Source organism: Pseudopipra pipra, chromosome 2 (assembly GCF_036250125.1).
Source record: "Pseudopipra pipra isolate bDixPip1 chromosome 2, bDixPip1.hap1, whole genome shotgun sequence".
NCBI lineage: Eukaryota > Metazoa > Chordata > Aves > Passeriformes > Pipridae > Pseudopipra > Pseudopipra pipra.
The window spans coordinates 49,971,148-49,991,728 of record NC_087550.1 but is presented as its reverse complement, the minus strand read 5'-3'; the positions used below and the strand labels follow the sequence as shown (position 1 = coordinate 49,991,728).

The 20,581-nt window shown below is 42.0% G+C and overlaps 2 protein-coding genes across 11 annotated transcripts in view; one reads left to right on the top strand and one right to left on the bottom strand.

Moving 5' to 3' along the window:
• STARD13 (StAR related lipid transfer domain containing 13) overlaps window positions 1–2,933 on the top strand; it is a 292,584-nt gene extending 289,651 nt beyond the window's left edge. For all 9 annotated transcript variants that reach the window (XM_064645517.1, XM_064645518.1, XM_064645521.1 and 6 more), the window contains one exon: window positions 32–2,933. In XM_064645517.1, the coding sequence (XP_064501587.1) occupies window positions 32–149 (118 nt within the window). In that variant the 3' untranslated portion in view covers window positions 150–2,933. The remainder of the gene's footprint in view (window positions 1–31) is intronic.
• The window catches only part of KL (klotho), a 59,826-nt gene continuing 40,261 nt past the window's right edge, over window positions 1,017–20,581 (bottom strand). Inside the window, exons 4-5 of one of the 2 annotated variants that reach the window (XM_064645528.1) lie at window positions 18,474–19,590; window positions 1,017–3,398 (exon numbers count right to left, since the gene is read on the bottom strand). In XM_064645528.1, the coding sequence (XP_064501598.1) occupies window positions 3,391–3,398; window positions 18,474–19,590 (1,125 nt within the window). In that variant the 3' untranslated portion in view covers window positions 1,017–3,390. Of the gene's footprint in view, window positions 3,399–10,976; window positions 14,712–18,473; window positions 19,591–20,581 lie in introns of those variants that run through there. The other variant, XM_064645527.1, reaches the window with a different exon arrangement.

Genomic DNA, 20,581 nt, shown 5'->3' with positions numbered 1-20,581 from the left:
TTTCTCAATAATTTTCTTCTCATTTCTTCAGAGGACATTCCCCAGAGTGGTACAACAAAGGCTTTGGACATCTGTGTGCAGCAGAAGTTGCCAGGATCAGAAACTCATTTCAACCTCTGATTGCTGAGGGACCAGAAACAAAAATCTAAGTGTTCCTGGGAGCATGTGAGCATAAATCAGGGTCTGGCAGGGAACAGGAATACTGAAAGCAAAGGTCTTACTTATCTGTGGAAATCTGACCAGACCTGGGTCTATAAAGAGTTGAAACAGGAATTTTATAGGAAAGTTCTTTTATTCTGTAGACTTCACCTTCCCCCCCCCATATCCCCTCTGCATTAATTTTCATTAATTTTGATTATTGAACTAAACATTTCTTCAGAGAGCTTTTATTACCTTAAAAACAGATTATTGCGATTACTTGTGTGTTACATAACTCTGGTATTTAAAGGCTTCTAAGAAGCATATTTTAATTGTAAATAAATCTTGTACAGTATGTATATATTTATCTATATTCTATCTATATATATGTATATGTATAAATTAATTATTTTGTATATAACTCAGTGAAAATCACTTGCATCAGTTGGACCTTAAGTGAATCTGTCACTTGTTCCTTAGTGTATCACTGCTACATAAGCTGTGTTTGCTGTTATCACAGAGCTACCAGGCATAATTTGTGTGATAACAAATGCCTGTTCTCAAATATGTTTTGTGTTTGTGTGTGCTATGAGAAGCTACATAGAAATAGATGTAGGAAGAATTAAGAGAACTAAGAAAGGAGGAGGTTACAGTACATTTAAAGATAACAAGGACTGAATCAGTTTCACCAAATGAAATATATAGAAATGCATCTAAGACAGACAGACATTTTGAAGGCCATTTATGTTTAGCTGCAGAATTGTGACTGTTAGTACAAGGTGTTGAAAACTTACCTGTTGCCTTAATTAATGGTATCTCTGTCACTAGAGAACCTCATTATACTGTTCATTTCTCAGTACAAGATAACACTGTGTCTATTGAGGTGTCTGAAATCAGACTGGTAAGTTATTAAGCTGTAAACCTTTTTTTTTTAAGCATTTTGTCTCGGTTCTCAGTGTTTCTGTGTTGCTCTTTCCTTCTCCTGTAGAGATGGCTAATCATTAAGAAACTCCAAAGCAGGTGTTCCACATCCAGTGGACACAAAGACATGCGGATGAATACCATACCTTTTAATATATTCTTACTATACAAATAACTACACTTTTTTAAGCTTTTAAATACATATTGGAGATTTAAAAGACTAAATGTAGACTATGCTTGAAAAGATTGCTTTTATTGTAACAGCAAGCATGTTCATCTTACGTTGCACTGATCTGCATGATCCCACCTCTGTAGGCATTGGTGGGAGCAGGATTAGCCCCTGACTATGAGGAGTAGGAGCCATTTATGTCTATTACATAATTTCATTTTCAGGGACCTATTATTTTGCCAATGGAAGAATGCTTTAAAAGTAATAATAATAATTTGTCAATGTTACCTTTGAGGCAGGGTTCCATAATGTTTTTAACTAACCTAAGACCAAAAATGTTATTACATCTGTTCTTCAATAAGAATGTACAAGCCTGTTAATACTGATATTCATTAATTGCATTTGTTCACTTTGACTTTATTTATTGCTGCATAAACCAGCTGAGTCATTCATAGCCAGTGTTTTAACTCAGTCCTTTCAACAAAATCCATGAAGATTTAGTACAAGGTTGATTAAGCAGGATACATTTCCTACATGAAACTACAGCTTTGTGCTCTGATTCTCTAAACTAGGAAATGTCTTCAAAGCCAGTGCTTTGAGTCTGGCCCAGGTAAGGGGGCTGTGGGGTGGACCATGTATGGTGACAGCTGTTAGACCATGGTCCCATGTGCCGTTGTGCACCCACTTAAGGGGTGTGCTGGTGGGGGACAGTCCTGCAATCTGAGGAAGAACACCAGTGGGAGCTCAAGGTACACAGGGTGACCCATGGTGCTCCAGGGTGTCCCTGAGGAGCAGTAGGACAAAAAGTCACTGTCATCTTCCCCCAAGAGCTGTCTCATCCTTGTTCTATTGTGTAACTCCTAGGATCAGGGAGGTTGGCTTCCTGGGAGCTCCTGCCTTGAGTTTATGGCCAGCAATTGTTGCAATGTGCAATAATTTCGTGTTTTTAAGTCCTGCAGACAGGGGAGCACCCACACCCTTATGTGGCCATGTTGAGGTCTGGCAGTCATCCACTGGCTGCAGGGCACCACCACTGCCCAGGTTCAGCCTTCACTAGAGTAAGTGGTGGCTCCTGAGCTGGCAGAGCAAGTCTGGTCTCCTGGTTCCAGTTGGACTGCCATTCCAGAAAGGAGTACATCCTCCCCAAAAGCCTGCGGCCATGACAGCAGATTTTGTGCTGGTTGTTTTCCAAACCATGAGCAATTAGAGTACTTCTGCTACATTAGTTTGCATAGATAAATACAATAGTGCCTCAGTATTAATGGGCTCAGAATTTGTAGCCCTGGGAATGGCAGTTGTCTGGCAGTACATCATTTCTTTAGGAAAAGAAAGGAAAACCTGTACAGTGGTTTTATCCTGTCTGACAAGTCATCGCTCAGCTGGAAGGGGCTCTGTGCCACCTGCCACCATTAGCAAGGTAGGGTTCTTTTCCTACCCTTGCAGAAGCTGTCATGTGCTTCTGGCATCTCTAAGCCATGTATCGTTGAAATAAGATTTCTTTAAAATGCACATTATGCCATGTCTACCATTCAGCTACCACAGTATTTTGTATTGTTACATTGCCATTGAGAATACATTATGATAATTGCATTTTTAAATGTTATAGTCATATCAATACCTCATATTTTTACCTCATCTGTTGGTATCAGTCATTAGTTGTTAATAAATAATTGCCAAGTTGAATAAATTTGCATACACTAAAGAATCATGTTTCTTTGTGCTCTTATTTCATCCATTGGCTCAAGAAATGCTACACTTAAGCCCTTGGTTTCATTATTGCAACCTGCTATACACTAAACTGTTCTGATATGGGACTTCAGTAGTGATTGCAGGCTCAAAATGATACTGTTGTCCATTATACTTGTAGTATACATGAGCTTCATGGTAAAGATTATGTTTTCCAAAGAAGCCATTAAGCTAGGAAAACTGGCTTCATAGAATATTCTGAACTGGCGGGGACCCACAAGGATCATCAAGTCCAGGCTTGAGAAATGTAAACTCATGTCCTCGACAGCTTAGGCCCCTGACTCTCACTGAATTCAACCATGTTTTTGCATCCATTTTCTTGTCAATAATTTAAATCTAGGTTCATAAGAGTGACTGTGGAGCTGGGATGCTGAATGCTGGATTCATGGTATCAGATGTCAGCCATCTCAAATTCATCAAGCCACTGCAACAGAGAAAAAGATGCAACAGTAGGATAGTGAATCCTGTCGTTTGTCTTACACATATCTACAGATGGAATAAATGTTCCTTGGGATGGATGTTGTGTTTTAACCCCAACTGGCAACAAAATACCAAGCAGCTGCTCACCCATGCCCTACTCTCCCACCCAGAGGGATGGGGAGGAGAATCAGGAAAAGGTAAGACCCATGGGTTGAGATAAGAATAGCTTAATAATTGAAATAAAGCAAAATATGATAATAATTATTATTAATAGTAAGGGGTTAAAAAGGAGAGAAATAAAACCCAAGAAAAGCAAGTGATGCACAATATGGGTGCTCACCACCCACTGACTGATGCCCAGCCCATCCCCCAATAGTGACTGTCCCCACCAGCCAACTCCCCCAGTTTATATACCTGTCATGTCATTCTATGGCATGGAATATCTCTTTGGTCAGTTCAGGTCAGCTGTCCTGGCCATGCTCCCTCTCAGCTTTTTGTGCAGCTCCTCACTGGCAGAGCATGGGAAACTGAAAAGTCCTTGACTTATGGTAAGCACTACTTAGCAACAACCAAAACATCACCGCCTTATCAACATTATTCTCATACTGAATCCAAAACACAGCGCTGTAGCAGCTACTAAGAAGAAAATTAACTCTATTCTAGCTGTAACTAGGACATGTGCTTATATCTCTCCAACTCTCTCTTGAATTTATTAAAAGAAGCAGAGTTTCAGAAAACAGGATGCTGAGCAGAGAGTCAGCTATGAGAGACCATCTAGGAGGGGGGTAAGCCTTTATGTCCCACCATTCAGGGAAAGCTCAGTATTAAAATTTAGATTTAAAGGAAGCACTTTTCTCCAACTGTCTGCATGGTAGAAATGGTCAGCTGTGTAAGTCCATCCATTCTTGCAAAAAAATACAGTATTTCATGTGCTCTCATTCCCATCTCTCCCTCCCAGCCCCCTGCAGCAATGTCAGGGCAAAGAGATTGTCTTAATCCTAACAATACTGATGTTTCAGCTCCTGGTGTGTGCAGTCTTTATAATGTTGAATTCTTGAGCATCCATCCTCTTTACAACACTTTGCAGGAGTCACCAGCAGGGCATCCCTCTGCTTGATGCATTTACACTGCAGAATCAGTATCGCCCTTGGAGCATCTTGATATGCCTAAAAGGTGTTGCTCTTTGAAACAGCAGGTAGTTGTTAGACACAAACACAAGCAGAACACACTGAGATGATTGGGAGACGGAAATATTGGAATAAATATGAAGAAGGCTGCTGAAGCCTGAAAATCAGACAGTAGAGGATGAAAACACATACTGCTGCTCTAGCTCAATAGTGACGTGAAAATGCTGGGGAACGAACAGAGACCTTGCCAGAAAGCAAGCAGTATGACTCACTCCCGATCCTATGGGGATTTAGCATGGCCATGTCATTCTCTCCTTGCCAGATATGTGTCAGCCACATTCATTTGGATGGGTGCTAGGCCAGGCAGACCATCTTGTTACAACTGCAGTTGCATATCATGGTCTTACAGGACCAGGAATACAAGGCATCAAACCACAGATTTGTAACAAGGTGGGTGTTTGGATTTTAAGAAGTACATTTTAAATTGTGACCCTCAACATTATGGAGCGCTCAGCAACACTATGTAAAATGCAGCAATGGAGGCAGAGCAGAACCCACCAAGCACTGTGCAACTGTAGACTGTCTTACTTCTTTGTGCAAGACTGCTCAGCAAATACATGGGTATGTGGAAATCAAGGGCAAATACGAGGCAGAGCAGTGGGTCTCAGTTAATAAGTAAATGACAGGGAAGATGTTCCAACACTGCAGATAACTATTTGGCTGTCTTACATAGGCTAATACTGGGGGGGTCTCACACACTCCCAGATACCTTCTCTAATCCACAGCAGGTTTCAGATACCAGAGCCTCTACACCTCTGATGAAGGTTAGCATCTCTTGCAGAAAAAGTAACCTGAAGAGTTAACCACCTGTGGGAGGTCAATAGTAAGGTATCGGGATAGAGATCCTTGTTTCAGAATCAAAGGGGTGGAAGGAGATATTTTCCACTGCTCTCTTGCACTGCTTGAACCCAGGCCTGGAGCCCAGCATGCCCTCTGCTCTGCTCAGTGCCTGCATGCCTGCTTGCAGGCTGGGCTCCAACCTTCATCTGCTCACCCACCCCAGGCTGCACAGGAGGCCACAGGGCTCAGCCTTCAGGGCAGGGTGATCATGGCCAGGTGGTCAATGGTCTCAGCTCCAGCTGCAACAGGGGGTCAGGCATCGCCAGCCTGCCAGGTCTTGAGTACAGGGTGTCCCATGCCCTACACTAGGGGCAGAACGCCAGAGTGGGGAGAGATCATTTCTGCTTCTCTCCTCCAAGAAGGCAGGAAGGAGAGAGCAGTAAAATAACCATAAGCCTGTACCACAGCACAGATGTTCCTCAGTCCCATTGCAATGACACAATGGGGCTCTTGGTTGGGGCTCTTGATCCTCTCCCAGGGGTGTGAGTCCACCAAGACAGAGAGGCTAAAGGCAGATGTGGTTTGAATGCAGTGAACTGCTCTCTACCTTGAGCAGAGACTTGAACTGGTGTGCAGTTCATGGGCAGCAGTTTGCAAGGAGACAGGATGGGATCCTGGCAGTGGTTGCACTTTAACAAGATTTGCACTTTAACAAGTGGTTGCACTTTAACACCTGATTCTGTGGCAAGAGCAGTTGCACTCAGCTCTGCTGGCAGCCAGCTACAGGATTACAGCTTATTTCTTAATCAAAATATAAATTCTGCAAAAGGCACGAGGCAAACAGCCTAAAACTACAGATTCTGCTTTCTCTTTTACATGCTCATAGCAGCCCTGAGACAGGCACATGGTCACAAACACAGAGCCAGCATTTGCTGCAGTGAGGATTTGCAACAGCTTCCGATTTATGGGAGCAAATTAGCCACAGGGCCATCTGTACTTCCCCAGACCGCTGGCCTGCTCCTTGATGGAATGACTGCTTTTCCTTGAGAGGATGTGTATTGAATTACTTTTTTTTTTTTTTTTTAATTAAATAAATGTGGGAACCACAGGTGGTGGAGCAGAGGACAAGTAACTCTCTCAGCAGCATCTGTGGGCCAGCAGTACCCCAGCATGCATTCGGGACAGGTGTTGGCTGCAGGCAGTCTGAACCCCAGACCCATGCGGGGCAGCAGCCCAGGATCTGCCAGCCCACTCGGCTGGACCCCACTGCACCCTGCTGACACCAGCCAGGCTTGGTCTTCATGGCAATAGGACCAGAAGTACCACAGCTGGTCTGGCTTGACCATAAACTGTGAGTCCTTTTTTTGCCCCCATCTCTTTCATGATGGTAGTCAAAAACAGGGCGTTTGTTTTTGAACACCAAAAACCCATCCCTGTGCCACACTGCTGGCTAACCAGCACGAGCAAAGAGCTCACAATACAGGAAGTGTAGAGCACTCTGGGCTCACAGTTGCTATAGTATTTTGCCCTGTGTTGTCTGGTTTCCAGTGGGACAGGAACTCAGAACTGGGCCTCTGAAGAGAAGGTACAGGATTGGCCTGGACTTCTCCTTCCCTGAAGAGTCACGTTCCTTTTCTCCCGCCCCAGGAAGGAGGGATCACACCAGCCTGCACCCCTTACTCAGGCTCCCAGCTTTGGGCCCATCACGTCTGCTGCTTTGCAAAAGAGGCAAAAAAAATATTTAGGGAAAACTTCCCATTGTTCAGTGGCTGGACTTGGGGATCCCTGGTGAGCAATAGGGCTGCTGGTGAGGAAGGACAAACTCTGCTGCTACAGATGCATTGTTGCAGCATTGGCAGCAATGCCCACATACAGAGTGCACCAACAGCTTCCTCCTGGGGCCATGGGACACCAAGAACACCATTTCAGAACAGGCCACCTTTTGGCAGGCCACCTTTCCTGCTTTCTACAACGTTGCAGAGCCTGAGTCAGATTGCCCTCTAGAACAGCATGGATGCTCACCTGGCCTTGCCAGCAGTGAACTCACCCACCTCAACCTGGGGAGAGTCACGACATGTTTTAACTACGTACCCTTCCCGAACACCAAATCATGCCCCCATCCACAAGCATAGCCTTGAATGGGGGTTACTGCCTGGCCATGCCGATGCCCAGCCTTTTTAAGCTGTGGTTATCCTCATGCCATCCTCTCCACAGTCAAGCAGGTGCCAAGACACTTGTAAATCACTGAGCAGTGACATTCATTGCACTGCTGAAGCCACCAGGACAGCAATGGAAAAGTTTGTGGCTATTTTCAATACAAATAAAAATAAAGGTTGCAAATTACAAAAAATTAAATGGATATCGCTGGGCTAAGCCAAAATGTTACAATATGGCCTCCTTGGCCTCCCAGTATGTCTTGCCTTGGGCAACCTTTTTCAGCATTGGCTGGTATTTATCAGGAAAGAGATACAGTTATTGCGTTTCTGTTTTTCAAATAATTGAGTAATTTAATCTTTTAAGTGCCTCTGAGATCACTTGTAATTAAAGACAGAAGATGAATGACTGAAGTACAAGAGCACTGGAGGACTTTAAAAATGAACGTGTCCTTGACTACATCTCCTGTGCATTTATGTAATGATGATCCCACATTAATATGACCAAACAGATAAAAGGAGAAAATAATAAGAGCTTGGTTGCATTATTTTTCTTCCAGCCCAATAATAATATATCACCAGCCAGAGGAATGTGCCTGTGAATACCAAGCAGGAGCAACCATGTGCTGCTGAGTGCAGGACCCCACCGCCTCCCGCTGCGAGGTGCAAGGAAAAGCAATATCCGCTCACGGATCCCGCAGCAATGTGGCAGATAAATGAGTTACAAATGTCTATAAAATTCACAAACTTGCATCAGAAGTGGACTTAAAGGCTCAGCAAGTGCTTGGAGAGGCGACTGCAACACTGGCAGCTTCCTTTATGAGCATTTATTTTCTCAGCTTTTGGAAATAAGACCCATCTGATCCTAGTGGAGAGAGAGAGGCAGAAGGATTGCTGCAAAGTAATAAATATCAACAAAAAAAATCTGTAGGGCCTGTAAACAGCTTTTTGTCTTCTAAATAAACTATACGCCTTGATGTACCTTGGTAATTCACTTCCCATTTCATAGCCCAAATGTATATAAATATGTGCCCAAAGGGGGAAGAGGAGGTGATGAGAGCTGGAGATGGCTCTACTTCATTCTTCATGCAGCACTAAGTCCCTGGACTATGCCTGCCCCAGGCTGCAGAAGCAGCAGCCTTGCACTGCTCAAGGTATCCTCCAGGCTGACCAGAGAGGCTGCAGCCTGCCAGGAAGACCTCCTCACCATCTTGCTCCACTCCCTTTCCAGGCAGGGCATCTGATGGCCTCCAGCTCAACTGTGCTATTGCCAGACTACAAAATTTTGTCACCTCGTAAAAATTTATAGCACAGGTAGTTTATACCATTACACCTCTTGAACTAAACACTCAGCCAATTCATGGTTCCCTCTGGTGGGAGGAAAACCAGATTTCTTGGATCAGGTGTTGTGTTTGTGCAGCCCTGATGGTTTACAACACTGCTGAGAGCCTGTTACAGAGCCCTGAGCACAGAAGGCGGCAATACACCAGCCAGTTTGCTGCTGAGAGCCAAACTGCCATGTCAGCCAGGATCTCACCAGGGCATACCATTGGCTCTGCTTTTCCTCCAGGCCCCAGAGTATGTCTTGCCTGGGAGGTGCTGCTCTGGCTTGGGACATACACCCCAGAAAGGGACAGCCCCGAGGGAAGTTTTGTCCTAGAAGCTCCTGAGAGCTGAACAGGTGGGACTGAGAAGTTACTACTCAGGTCTTCTCATCCCCTGCAAGGGTTGATCCCATAAAAAAAAAAAAAAATCAGAAGTACATATCTGAGGTTATGGGGGAAGTGTTAAAACTCGTTTTTCCCTGAAAAACACAAAAACAAACAAACAAAAAAAAAGAAAACCAACAAAGTTTCGTGTATTATTCTTCGTAAGGAAGAAAACATTTCTACTAACAAGAAAGAACTAAAGTAGAAACTAATTCCACTTGCTGTGAATTTGTAGTATTTAGAAAACATCATTGCTGTCATTCCCGCTGCTTTGTTCAGTGCCAATGACAGTGACCACCTCTCCTGCACTTCAGACTCCCATGGACCTCCTGGGACTTGGACCAGAAACACATTTGGGTGACCTCAGGAGAGCTGGGATCATATAACAATGCTTCACCATATGGTGTTGTGAATAATTCTTGTGATGAGAAAAAGGCTTTTGACAGTTAAATTCATCATGTAGGAGGTATGTCATTAAGGGAGAAATATGTCATTAAGGGAGGTAGGGAGTTTTCAGAGTAGATTCTTTTTAAAAAAAATTTAATTTTTTAACAAAGAATATTTGAAGTCCCATGGCTCATCCCCACAGAAGGGGACTGCTCACTCAACTCTCAGAGCAAGGAACTCACACATCTGCTTGTGCCCTTGGCTTTTCTGCCCTACTTTAGTATTTTCCCCGGCTTCTCTCTGCCTTGCTGGCACTTTTGCCACTCCTTCAGAAACACAGAAAACATTACAAAATAATAGCCAGCAACATGTCAGCACCCACAAGTGTCCTGGCTGCAGGCTGCTGTTATTTCAACTTTCTGGTTTCTTAAAAATATTAATTTTCTCAGAACTGTTTGACAGTGGTGTTCCTGTTCAACTAGTCAGGAAAAATAAAAAGGGTGGGCTTAACAAGCCCACATCAGCTATAGCCTTGAGATGGCTGGTGAAAGGTGGTGGTTTGGCAATTCATGAGTGGCACATCCAAGACAGGAAGAGCCTTCTCTTTTCTTTTCCATGCCTCCTTTTCTTGGCTTTGCTTGAGTGAAGGAGGAACAGGACTGAACTTTCTCTGCTGAGGCTGAAGTCTGGCACCTAAACCTGATTTCTTCACCCTGAATAAGGGCATTTTCAGCTAAGCAGTTTTTGCAAGTAGAATGAACAGATAAAGTTTTCTAAGTGACTCGAAAGCAACACAATATAGTGCAAGCAAAAAAGGGCAAGTTGGGTGTTTAAACATACTTGGACTTGTATGGTCCCTGTCCTATTCATTGGTTTTGTCCATTTCTGTTCCCACTTCCTTTAGTCTTGACATTTCCATTCCTTAAGATGTTTAACAAAGATGCCACAAACTCAATGCTTGGTGCACAGCTATGCTGACAAAATCCCTCAAGCCTGTGAGTAACTCTACTGGAATAGAAGAATTGTCAGATTTACTGCAGTGTTACTATGGAATAAGCTATTGCACCAAAATACTCTTATATTGGTATGGTTACTTCCATAGGTTTTCTAAATAGAAACAGTGACTTTAAGAAAAAAATAATTCAAATAACAAAAACCCCTCCAAACCCCTGGGTCTGTTGGAAAAACATCTGCTTAGCCACAGGCCCCAGCAATCTCAAAAAAAAGTTACAGTTATTTATGTGGCACTGGAAAAACAAACAGCAACATGAACTCCTTGCAGAGTTATCATAATAGCCTCTCCTGAGGTACTCTGTACTTCATGCTGCAGGCAGAGAAACTAGACAGATTAAACAGTAAGATCATGTTACAATTTGTTACATTCAGTATCTTTATTTCACTTCTGAGATTGTTATAAAAACAATAGAACATTCATCCTGTCATTTACAAAGACATTCTTCCCACAGTCACTGTGCACAATCTTTTCAAGAAATAAACCAGAAGCTTTGCACTCACATCACAAAAATATTTTGAATAAAAATACAATTTTGTATTTTACAACATGTTTAATCTGAAGCATTGAGTAAACTGGCAACAACATTTCATTCTAGAAACACAGTTAAAAATAAAGTAGTCTACCTAAGAAACTGGATGTTAAACATGCAGAGCCCTGTTGCTCTTCAGAAAATAAACCACCATCCTCCACCGAGCTGTCTTTGCAGACTGACTATGGAGCCCCCTCTGCTCGAAGTCCTCGCTACTGTCGGCATTTCTGCCCTAGATACACAGATGGGGGAAGTGCCAGATCACTGCTCACATATGAGCACTGAAGGGAGCAAGTGCCCCACAGCCCACGGCTGGATTGCAGGAGGTGATTACCACATCAGCTTGCACAAGCACACGGCGGTTCTCCTTGAACGGGTGTGCAGTGTTTGCCTATTCAGGGGCTTCTTTGTTAGTGTAGGGTGAGGTTTTTTTAGAATATTTGACAGGAAACTCACACTGGACCCTGATTACTCAAAATGAGGCAGATTCCCAAGGCAAAACCATACCATTATCTCCATCAGACCAGCGTGTATTTTCCCTAGCCCATCATTATGCAATTCGCTGGCTGAGAGCTGCACAGTGCTATGCACAGGCAGCACCACAGGCAGGATGCTTAGGAGAAGGCTTTGGCAACTGCTGTGCCCAGCTCAAGCCAGTCACTGCTCTGCAGTGATATTTAAAAAATGTTCTGAAGGCAATTGCACCAAAGGTTGCGTTAGTTCCATGGGTCACGGCACCATGAGATGATACGATTATACAGCAACAAATCCCAATTTACCTACAAATTAGATATCCAGCTGGTGCCATCTGCCTGTCAGTGGTTACATATCACCCAGCCTCTATGGGAAGAGCCTGCCGGGTCTCCTCGGTGCTGGGGCTGCTTTTTCACACACTGTGCTGTGGCTGGGCCATTCCACAGCACACAGCAGAGACTGGATGGATGGTAACTGCTAGTGAAGCAGCAGGACAGACCAGTGCCCACCAGCATGGCACCTGCACTCTTCCAGATTTGCCCTGCCCAGGCCCCTTGAATCCCCTCAAACTCAGGGGAGGTATGTATGCTGGCTTCTCAGAAAGACCAGGCTCAGACTCATTTTGTTTTACCAACAGCAAAATATATAACATACATACACTCACACATGTAACACATAAGCTGGGCATGACCTGGGTACATTTTGTGTTAAATGAATATCACATTTTGTTACATACTGCAAAGGCATCTGACTGCTGGTGTAATGCATTGCAAGGTGATTCATGGCCATGCCACAGAGAAAGCCATTTGGCATTTAATATATTTAGAGAGAGCTATTTCTTCTCCACAGTGCACCAGGCACCAACAAATAAATATACAGCAGTTTGAAATGTTCTCTTCTTCAGCAAATCCTATCAGTCTATAAATAATTTTTATACATTTTTTAATACTTCATCACTTACACTGAATTTTTGACCTTAATCTCAATACCAAAATATACATTAATGCAAAGAGAGACCATTTTAAGATTAGATCTAGAGGACAAATATATTAATCATTATGATAAGATACTAATTCTTTTCTATTTCTATGCATAATTCAAGAAAAATATAATCTTAAATTACAAATTAAAATAGTATTTCATAGGTAAGTTTTAATTTACAGTATAGAATCATAGAATCAGAGTTTTCAGATTAAAAGGAACCCTGGGAGGTCATTTAGTCATCTTCTAGTAATCTAGTAGATAAACATCACATTAAATACAGCATAATCAGCTTTAGTAGATAAATAATTCTTAATTAACACAAAGCACATTTCCTTTAAAATATTCTTTCCAGTGAGTGACATCATTCACATAGCAATTAAAATACAATTATAGCTGAAGGCGATGCAGGCCTAGAGTTCAGAGAACGGAGAAAAATGACCACACTGCTTTATACTGAGGACCCTCCTAATGCAGTAATTCACAAGGCAGGCAAAATAACATGGGACTTTTTCCCATTCTCTCTCTATTTCTACTAATAAAAAATGATGCTAATATTTTGCTATTTTATCTTGCTGAGAGAAAAACAAGAGGCCCTCAGACATTCAATAATACTTTGGGATGAAATGCTGCCAGGGCCAGTTGCTCAAAGGAGAACCTCCAACCAACTTGTAAGAGGCTTGGACCAACAGCTCCACAGACTCAGACCCTGGCAAAAGCAGCGATAAAGTGCTGGACTACTACACCAAAATACTGGGAGTTAAAGTCTCTGCGCTCAACGCAAATGGCACGCAGAGACCATCCTACTAAGTTACCACAAGTTTCCAGCAGGTAAGTAGCCAGGTAGCAGCAGAGTGACAGCTCTGTGCAACTTGCTCTGAGGAGGAATGGGGTGCCCTAGGCCTGCCATGTCCCTGGGTACAGGGCAACAGGGCACAGGGTCAGGCATGCAGCTTTCTGCCAACTGAAAGACATCCCAGTTCCTGCTCTTTGCTTTTTTCTTTTTCTGAGCAAATCAAAGAGAAGCCCTTCCCATCTCTTCCCAGCAAGATGGCATGACCCCTGAAATCCCCAGACATATTCCTGCTTCTTTTCCCCCAAGAAAGACACAGTTCCTTTAGCTGAAGTTCCCCACTGGCATCCTGAAGTCAGATGCAGCCTCAGTAGTAGCTAACTGATTTACCCAGAGCTCCCAGCAGCACAGACTCATTTCCCCCTGCTCCTCTCCCTGCATCTGCTTTAGGAAAGGAGGTGTTCTTTAACCTGGCACTGCTTTGTGCAATTCTCTCCCATCTTTCTTCTCAGTCACAATCCCTGCTCCAATCAGGTTCTGGTTCTGAGTAAGCAACATCAACATTAAACCCTAATATGGAAAAGTAAGCCATTTTGTTTCAACCCAGTCTTCTCTTGGAGAATTTGACATTCAGACTCTTCCATCACCCCACGTTTTCAAAATATACTTAAACCTGTCCAACTCAGCAAGGCAAAACCAAGAAGGGGAAAACATCTGCTCAACAAAAGGTTCCAGGGAAAATTGTGATACAACTCCAACCACAGGAATTAAGGACTGGTCATAAACCAAATGTACTAAACCAGAGAAAATTATTTCTGGAACCCATATGCTAGCAATCTCTTCTCAATGTCAATGTCCTGCAGTATCAGGCAATGTAAATGCTGAAGCAATCAGCAATTGTGCACTTATTTCAGATTTCCCAAAGGGATGCAAGAAAAAGGACAGTGAGTGATGTATTCAAAGGGGCAGCTCTATTTATACCTTCTTTCTACCCTCTTGGAGTAGTAAGTAATGAAGAATATAGTAACAATAAAAGCAACAAATATGAAAGAGATAAAGGCTAATAATGACTTTCTGGTTCGGAAGAAGTGGCATTCAGGACACGAGACAACCTGTTCTGGACACAGCAACTCAGGAGTTTTAGGACCAGGAAAACCATTATTGTCAATTATTTCTCTGTAATGTTTCATAGAAGGCTTTGGTTCATACTGATTTGCAACGTAACTGTAGAGACCATATTTAGGAGCAGTCTTGTCATTAAAAGAATAGACAAAATATCCTTGCAGGTTAACGTTATCCAAGGTGTAAGCTGCAAAAGAAAACAAAGGGTTGAAGCAATGAATCAATGTCACTTTGGCATTCAAGAGCAGTACCATATGCCCATACATAAAGGAGGGGCAGGGGGATGTTAAACCCACATCTGCACTTCTCCTTCCCAAAATAAGGTAAGGTACAAGTACATCTGTGAAGTGTTTCTCATAAAAAGTAAGAATCTGTCAGCCATTGCCAGACAGTGTGATCTGCGAGTATCCTGCAATTTATTTCCCTGTGCTTGGTAAACACAGCTGTGAGTGCCTGACTGTGTGTAACGAACAGCACGGAGCCTTATCATGAAAAGATGGCTCTTTGTTATGCATGAAAGAATGCAGGTCTGGAGTTTCCTGCACCTACACTTCTGCAGCCTGTGCCTCTGATTGCTCCTTCTCCCTTTGCAGGGCACCTCCTGATGGGGACAGTCAAGGAACTGAGGACGTCAGGCTGCACTTCTCACTAGCAAAGGCACAATGACACAAGAAAAAGATGTGCACCCATGCTGAGGTCATGTACTGGGATATCACCAGTGAAAGTGGAAAGGTTATGCAAATCACAGCCCTCTCTTGTTATTGACCAAAGTTTCTGATCCAAGATGACCTGTATTAGTCTTTATTGAGAACATGTCCACAATCCATACTGCTAACTCAGCTACTGGAAGAGGTCCAGCACCTTGAGCCATCCATCCCGCTTGACAAAAACAATCAATCCAAGGTAGTAAACACAAAGTGTAATACTTTATCTCTCAAATCACTGTTTTAACAAATTAAAGGAACATCTTCTAGCAGATGAACACGGGACTGAAAGCTAACAAATGATGAATTTTCATACACCTCTGGAAATAATTTTCTGCGGCCACATGCAAGACATTTAGCATGTCTAATGTACTTTTCACATCTAAAATGAAATAATATTTACCTGCCCTTTTACAGAGCTGCTACCCTGGATAATTAGTTTGTGTTTTAGAGCTGCAGGTGGATTTAATGGTGTTACATAAATGGTTACTGCTGGTTTTTGTTTTCAATTGGCAAAGATGAACTTAAACAGGGTACAAAGCACTTCAAAATACAGCCTCAGTCTAAAGGGTCCTGTACTGCATTCTGGAATCATTTATCTGCACAAACCTGTTGGCTCACCTGGAGCAATGCAGGTGAGCAACATTACATGCACAAACATTTCCACATGCAGTCCCTGAAACCAGCTGGAGAAAGAAGGCACAATAGGGACTTTACGAGAAGAGCATACATGTACCAAATCCCCTATTATTCCTCTACAGTGTGACACTGAGGTAAGGACACAAGATTTGTAATCCACCTTCGTTACTGCACAGGGTCTTGCAGAAAAAAAATGCAAGTCTTGGAGAAACCTGAATCAGTCATGATGCCAAGGTTATGTAATGACAAGAAGGACAGAAGCACCAAAAGCACAATACCAGAGCTGATGGACCAAACACTATGGAGGAGTGTATGGTGTCTAAAGTGGGAGAGTGATGGCTAGTTAGCAGGGATATATTTATCCATGACAAAGAAGGTAAAAAGATAGGAACATAGGCTCACATGTGATGCTTAGGCTGAAAAACACAGGAGCTATTTACAGTCTGGACAGAAGTGGGGAGAAAGAAGTGACTGGGGGGATATTGTACCAGAACACTACAAATGGCAAAGTTCTGTAAAAAACAGGGGGATGAGCAGGTGTTCTCGCTAATGGGAATTGGGAGAAAAACTCATATCCATAGGTACTTTGAAAACAGAAGTGCCAAGAACTGGTATGGTCTAAAGCGGTAGGAAGGAGAGACAAGCAATACAGAAGAAACGGTTTGAAACCACAAGCCCAAATATAACCAAGATATGTTTTTTAACTATAGATGTACAAAATATGCAGCCAATGTTGCAAAATGATGGAGAATGAAATTTTGAGCACTTGATATTAAATTCAGTAATTTGTGAAAGAGGTGGAAATTACAGAGGAGGAAGTTAAAGCCAATACTTAATGGAGCGGACAGGATGACCTAGCAAATTATGGAACTGCCAGACATCCTTCACTACCTATCAAAAGAGTGGAACAGATTATATAAGGCTTGATAAATAAGAATTACAGGAGATAATACATGATTAATGCCAATGAGCTTTACCTTATGGAAAATAAATCTTGTCAGACTAACTTGACATCTTTTTTATGAGATCAGCCGATCAATAAAGTAATGATGTTTTAAGTTATATACTTAGAACTTCACAAGGCAACTTACTTGGTATTATATGGCATTTAGATCAAGAAAATAGAGTGTTTTAAGGTCAAGGGGAGCCCATAATAAACAGATTTCAACTGGTCTCAAATAGAAGTAATAAGTCAGTCTAGAAATGCAATTGGAGGTAAGTAAGTGTCACAGTAGGTAAATTTCTACCATGATCATGGAGATTGGCTTTTAGCACTGAGTTATTTAATGATCTTAAATGTATCAGCAACCTGAAATAAATGTAAAACTATTTCTCACAAAGTTTGCAAATAACACAAAGATTAGAGACATAATTCAGCAAGTGTTGCAAGGTTTGCACAAGCAAGCAGCTGGCATTTGAAATGACCAAATGTGAAGATGTCAAAGAACAAGCAGACCTACTTTGGCAGAGGCAGTTCTGCTTGGTGGGGGTGGGGGAAGATTTCTGCCTCTGTTTTAAAGTTTAAAATCTCAGTAAATCACCACAGAGTGTGTGTAACCAACATGCTGTCATGGTCAAAAGGGCTAATGACCTCCTTGGATGTAGGAAAGAGGACGGTAAGAGGTTACCTGCCTGAGATATAAGTGTGGCTGTGGCAAGAATGGTGTGTCCAGGTCTGGGTTTACCCCTCTCATAAGGAATACTGGCACACAGGGAAAAGCTTAATAATTCACAAGTTTGAAATGATGTTTTATAGCAAGGGACACAAAGAGCTTCATCTGTATTATCTATCAAAGAGATAAATGAGAGATAGCTTGTCTTCTGTCTGTGAATACCTACAAAAGTAAAATACATGTGGAAATGCATAACAAAAATTGCTTAAAGATGAAGCTAAAGAAATTAATAGTAGAAGCGAGATTTATCTATATCTGTACACACACTACAACAGCTTACAGTGAGGTGCAGAAGATTCTTCCTCAGTAAAAATTATCTCATTTGGTCTTGCGCTTTTCGGGAAAAAGAGCACGTGTTGTATGACAGGATGACTCAAAATGCCTCCTTTTTGCCTTATAATTTACAAATCTTTGAGACAGAGAAAAAGACTGGTTTGTGTTCTGAATAGCAGGAAACAGTCCAGGAAATGGCATAATGAGGTAGACAGCTGAATTATTATGAAGATTACTGTTGGATAAGATCACTGTTGGATAAGATACAGAGACAGCTGAGGAACAGAACTCATACCCAGCCCTGAGGCACATCAGTGGAGAGAGGCAACAAAGCAAAGCAACAGTAGAAGTGCAATAAGATGAAATACTGACTAAATACATGTGGAGCTACTCACATAACATGTATTTTAATTTATTGAATCCATAGAAAAGTTCTTCTGCTGTCTTATGCAGAATATGAGCAAGGTCAGTCTTCCTTATGTTTAGTAACACCAATCAATCATAAATCAAGTGGAAAACTATCTGTTACGCTGTCGTAACATTTTATTTATGAAGTATTCTACAGAGGACTTTTTTTTTAAGTTAAACATCCTCTATCACACCACGTACACTAATATAATAGTGGGATTTGTGACTTATAAACCGGCTATGGTTCCTTACCTTTTAAAGCTTCATTGATGTAATTCTGTATGTAATACACTCGGAGCTTATCATGCACTGTATTTTGGTCATCGTCGATTCCATTAGCCATAACATAAATTGGGATATCGCCATACTTTGATTTAACCCACATGAGCAATTTACGCAGTCCCCAGGGCACTACTGCAGCTCTGCTGGGAGAGTGGAGCCATGTGATGTCATTGATCATTTGAACTTCAAGGTAGTGGTCGTATTTTACTGCATCTTCTTTCTCCGAGCCCACAAGGGTAGTAGTGTAGTGACTCAAGGCAAAGAAATCAAATGAGCCCTGTATTAACTTCTTTTCATCTTCTGAGAAGTAAGGCAAGTGAAAATTATACAGGTCAACACTGTTTATTCGGTGAAGCCATGCTCTCATTACCTCTGGGTAGTCACCATTCCCAAAGATGGGCTCCGCAAGCCAGCCAATGTCGAACTCTAAAATTCTGTCAGCAACTTCTTGGTCATTCCTGGAAAAGGGACAAGCTGGTTCTACCCAGTCAGCTTGCAAAGCTATAGATATTTTACCCTTCTGAGATCTCCTGAATTCTTTGTCATAAAGACGCCATACTTGCGCATGGGCTTTCAAAAGGTTGTGCCCTGCAGTATATGTCAAGTTTTTCACAGACGGTTCATTCATGGTGATCCAAAATTTGACATGGTCCCCAAGACTTGTAAAGCAGAATCTGGCATACTCAACAAAAGCCTGAACAGTTTCTGTGTTTTCCCAAGCTCCATATTTGGCAAGGGAAACCGGAAGCTCTTGATTCTCAATCATAGGTTGCCATAAAGCAACAACAGGAGTTATGTTAACTCTGAGAAGTTCACTAGCAAAACACTGATAATAATGTACAAGTGTATGGTTGATTAGAGAAAGGTTACCTAAAGGAAGGATTGAAGACCATTTCAGTGAAAAATGGAAGTGAGTGACATGCATTTCTTGCAGAAGAGAGATCTGGAGCCTGATAGCAGCAAAGTCAACACAGTGACGCCTGCGTTTCGAGGTGTAAACTCCATCCACTTTAATAAGCTTCTTCGTCTGGTGAACATCCCACACATAAACACTAGAGTCAAGAAACTGGGCAGGTGTCGTGTCTACCTAGGTAGAATAAGAAACATACCAAATTCAAGCTGTTTGAACTAGGTAGGTGGGAACATCATAACCATCAGGCACAACAAGTAAAAGAAAATTTTAAGTCAAAAAATTGTATTTAGCATCTCTGATACTGGCATATGAATGGGCTTATATGAATGAATTAATTTTCTATTAACATGTGAGGTCAGCAAAGTACCAAATCTATGTATCATTTTCACCCTACTTTTCAAACAAGCTTATGCTAATGGTCACCATGTTTATATCTTTTCCAAGTTGTTCCAGTTTGCATAAGAAACGAGTGATTGCTCAGGGATAAGGCACTAAGCCTGTGACAGATCTCCAGAGAAGCAGACCTTCAGTCAAGACTACAGTAATTTTTAAAATGTTTTTCTTTCAAGATTAAGAAAGGCCTACAGAGAGACTGTCTGTTGTAAATTACCCAGTACATTCAGTTTCAAGATCACTCCCTGAATGCAGTAAAAGAATGAATGCAACATCACTTCTCTGTTCTGTTCTTTTCCTGACTATGATGAAAGATGAGTAATGCTCTGCACTTGATTTTAGCACAAATCCAGTTGACAAGCAAAATTTTTCCTTCTTGCTAAAGACATCCTTTTTTATTTAACTCATACTGAACTCATTTCCCAGCTATTTCAGCAGGCTGTTGGTAATTGAATCAATTTTGTTTTGGGCCTCTGAGAAAACCCACTATATGTCACTCCAACAAAAAAAAACACTTCCCATAAGGCTTTAGAGTTTCAAATGTCAGAACTGCCTGTATGACATATTAATACAGCAGAAGATTATCTTCTCAGGGTCACTCAGAATTATACCTTCACTTTTTAATGAACCTCACCAACACAGTAAGGACTAGAAAACGAAAAGTTCAATTACTTAAAATAACACCCAGCGTAAAATCTCCTCAGTCGTACTTTGGGTAACTCTTTCTAGATCCAAACCACAGGATACTAGTACCACATGCCTTTATTTGTCC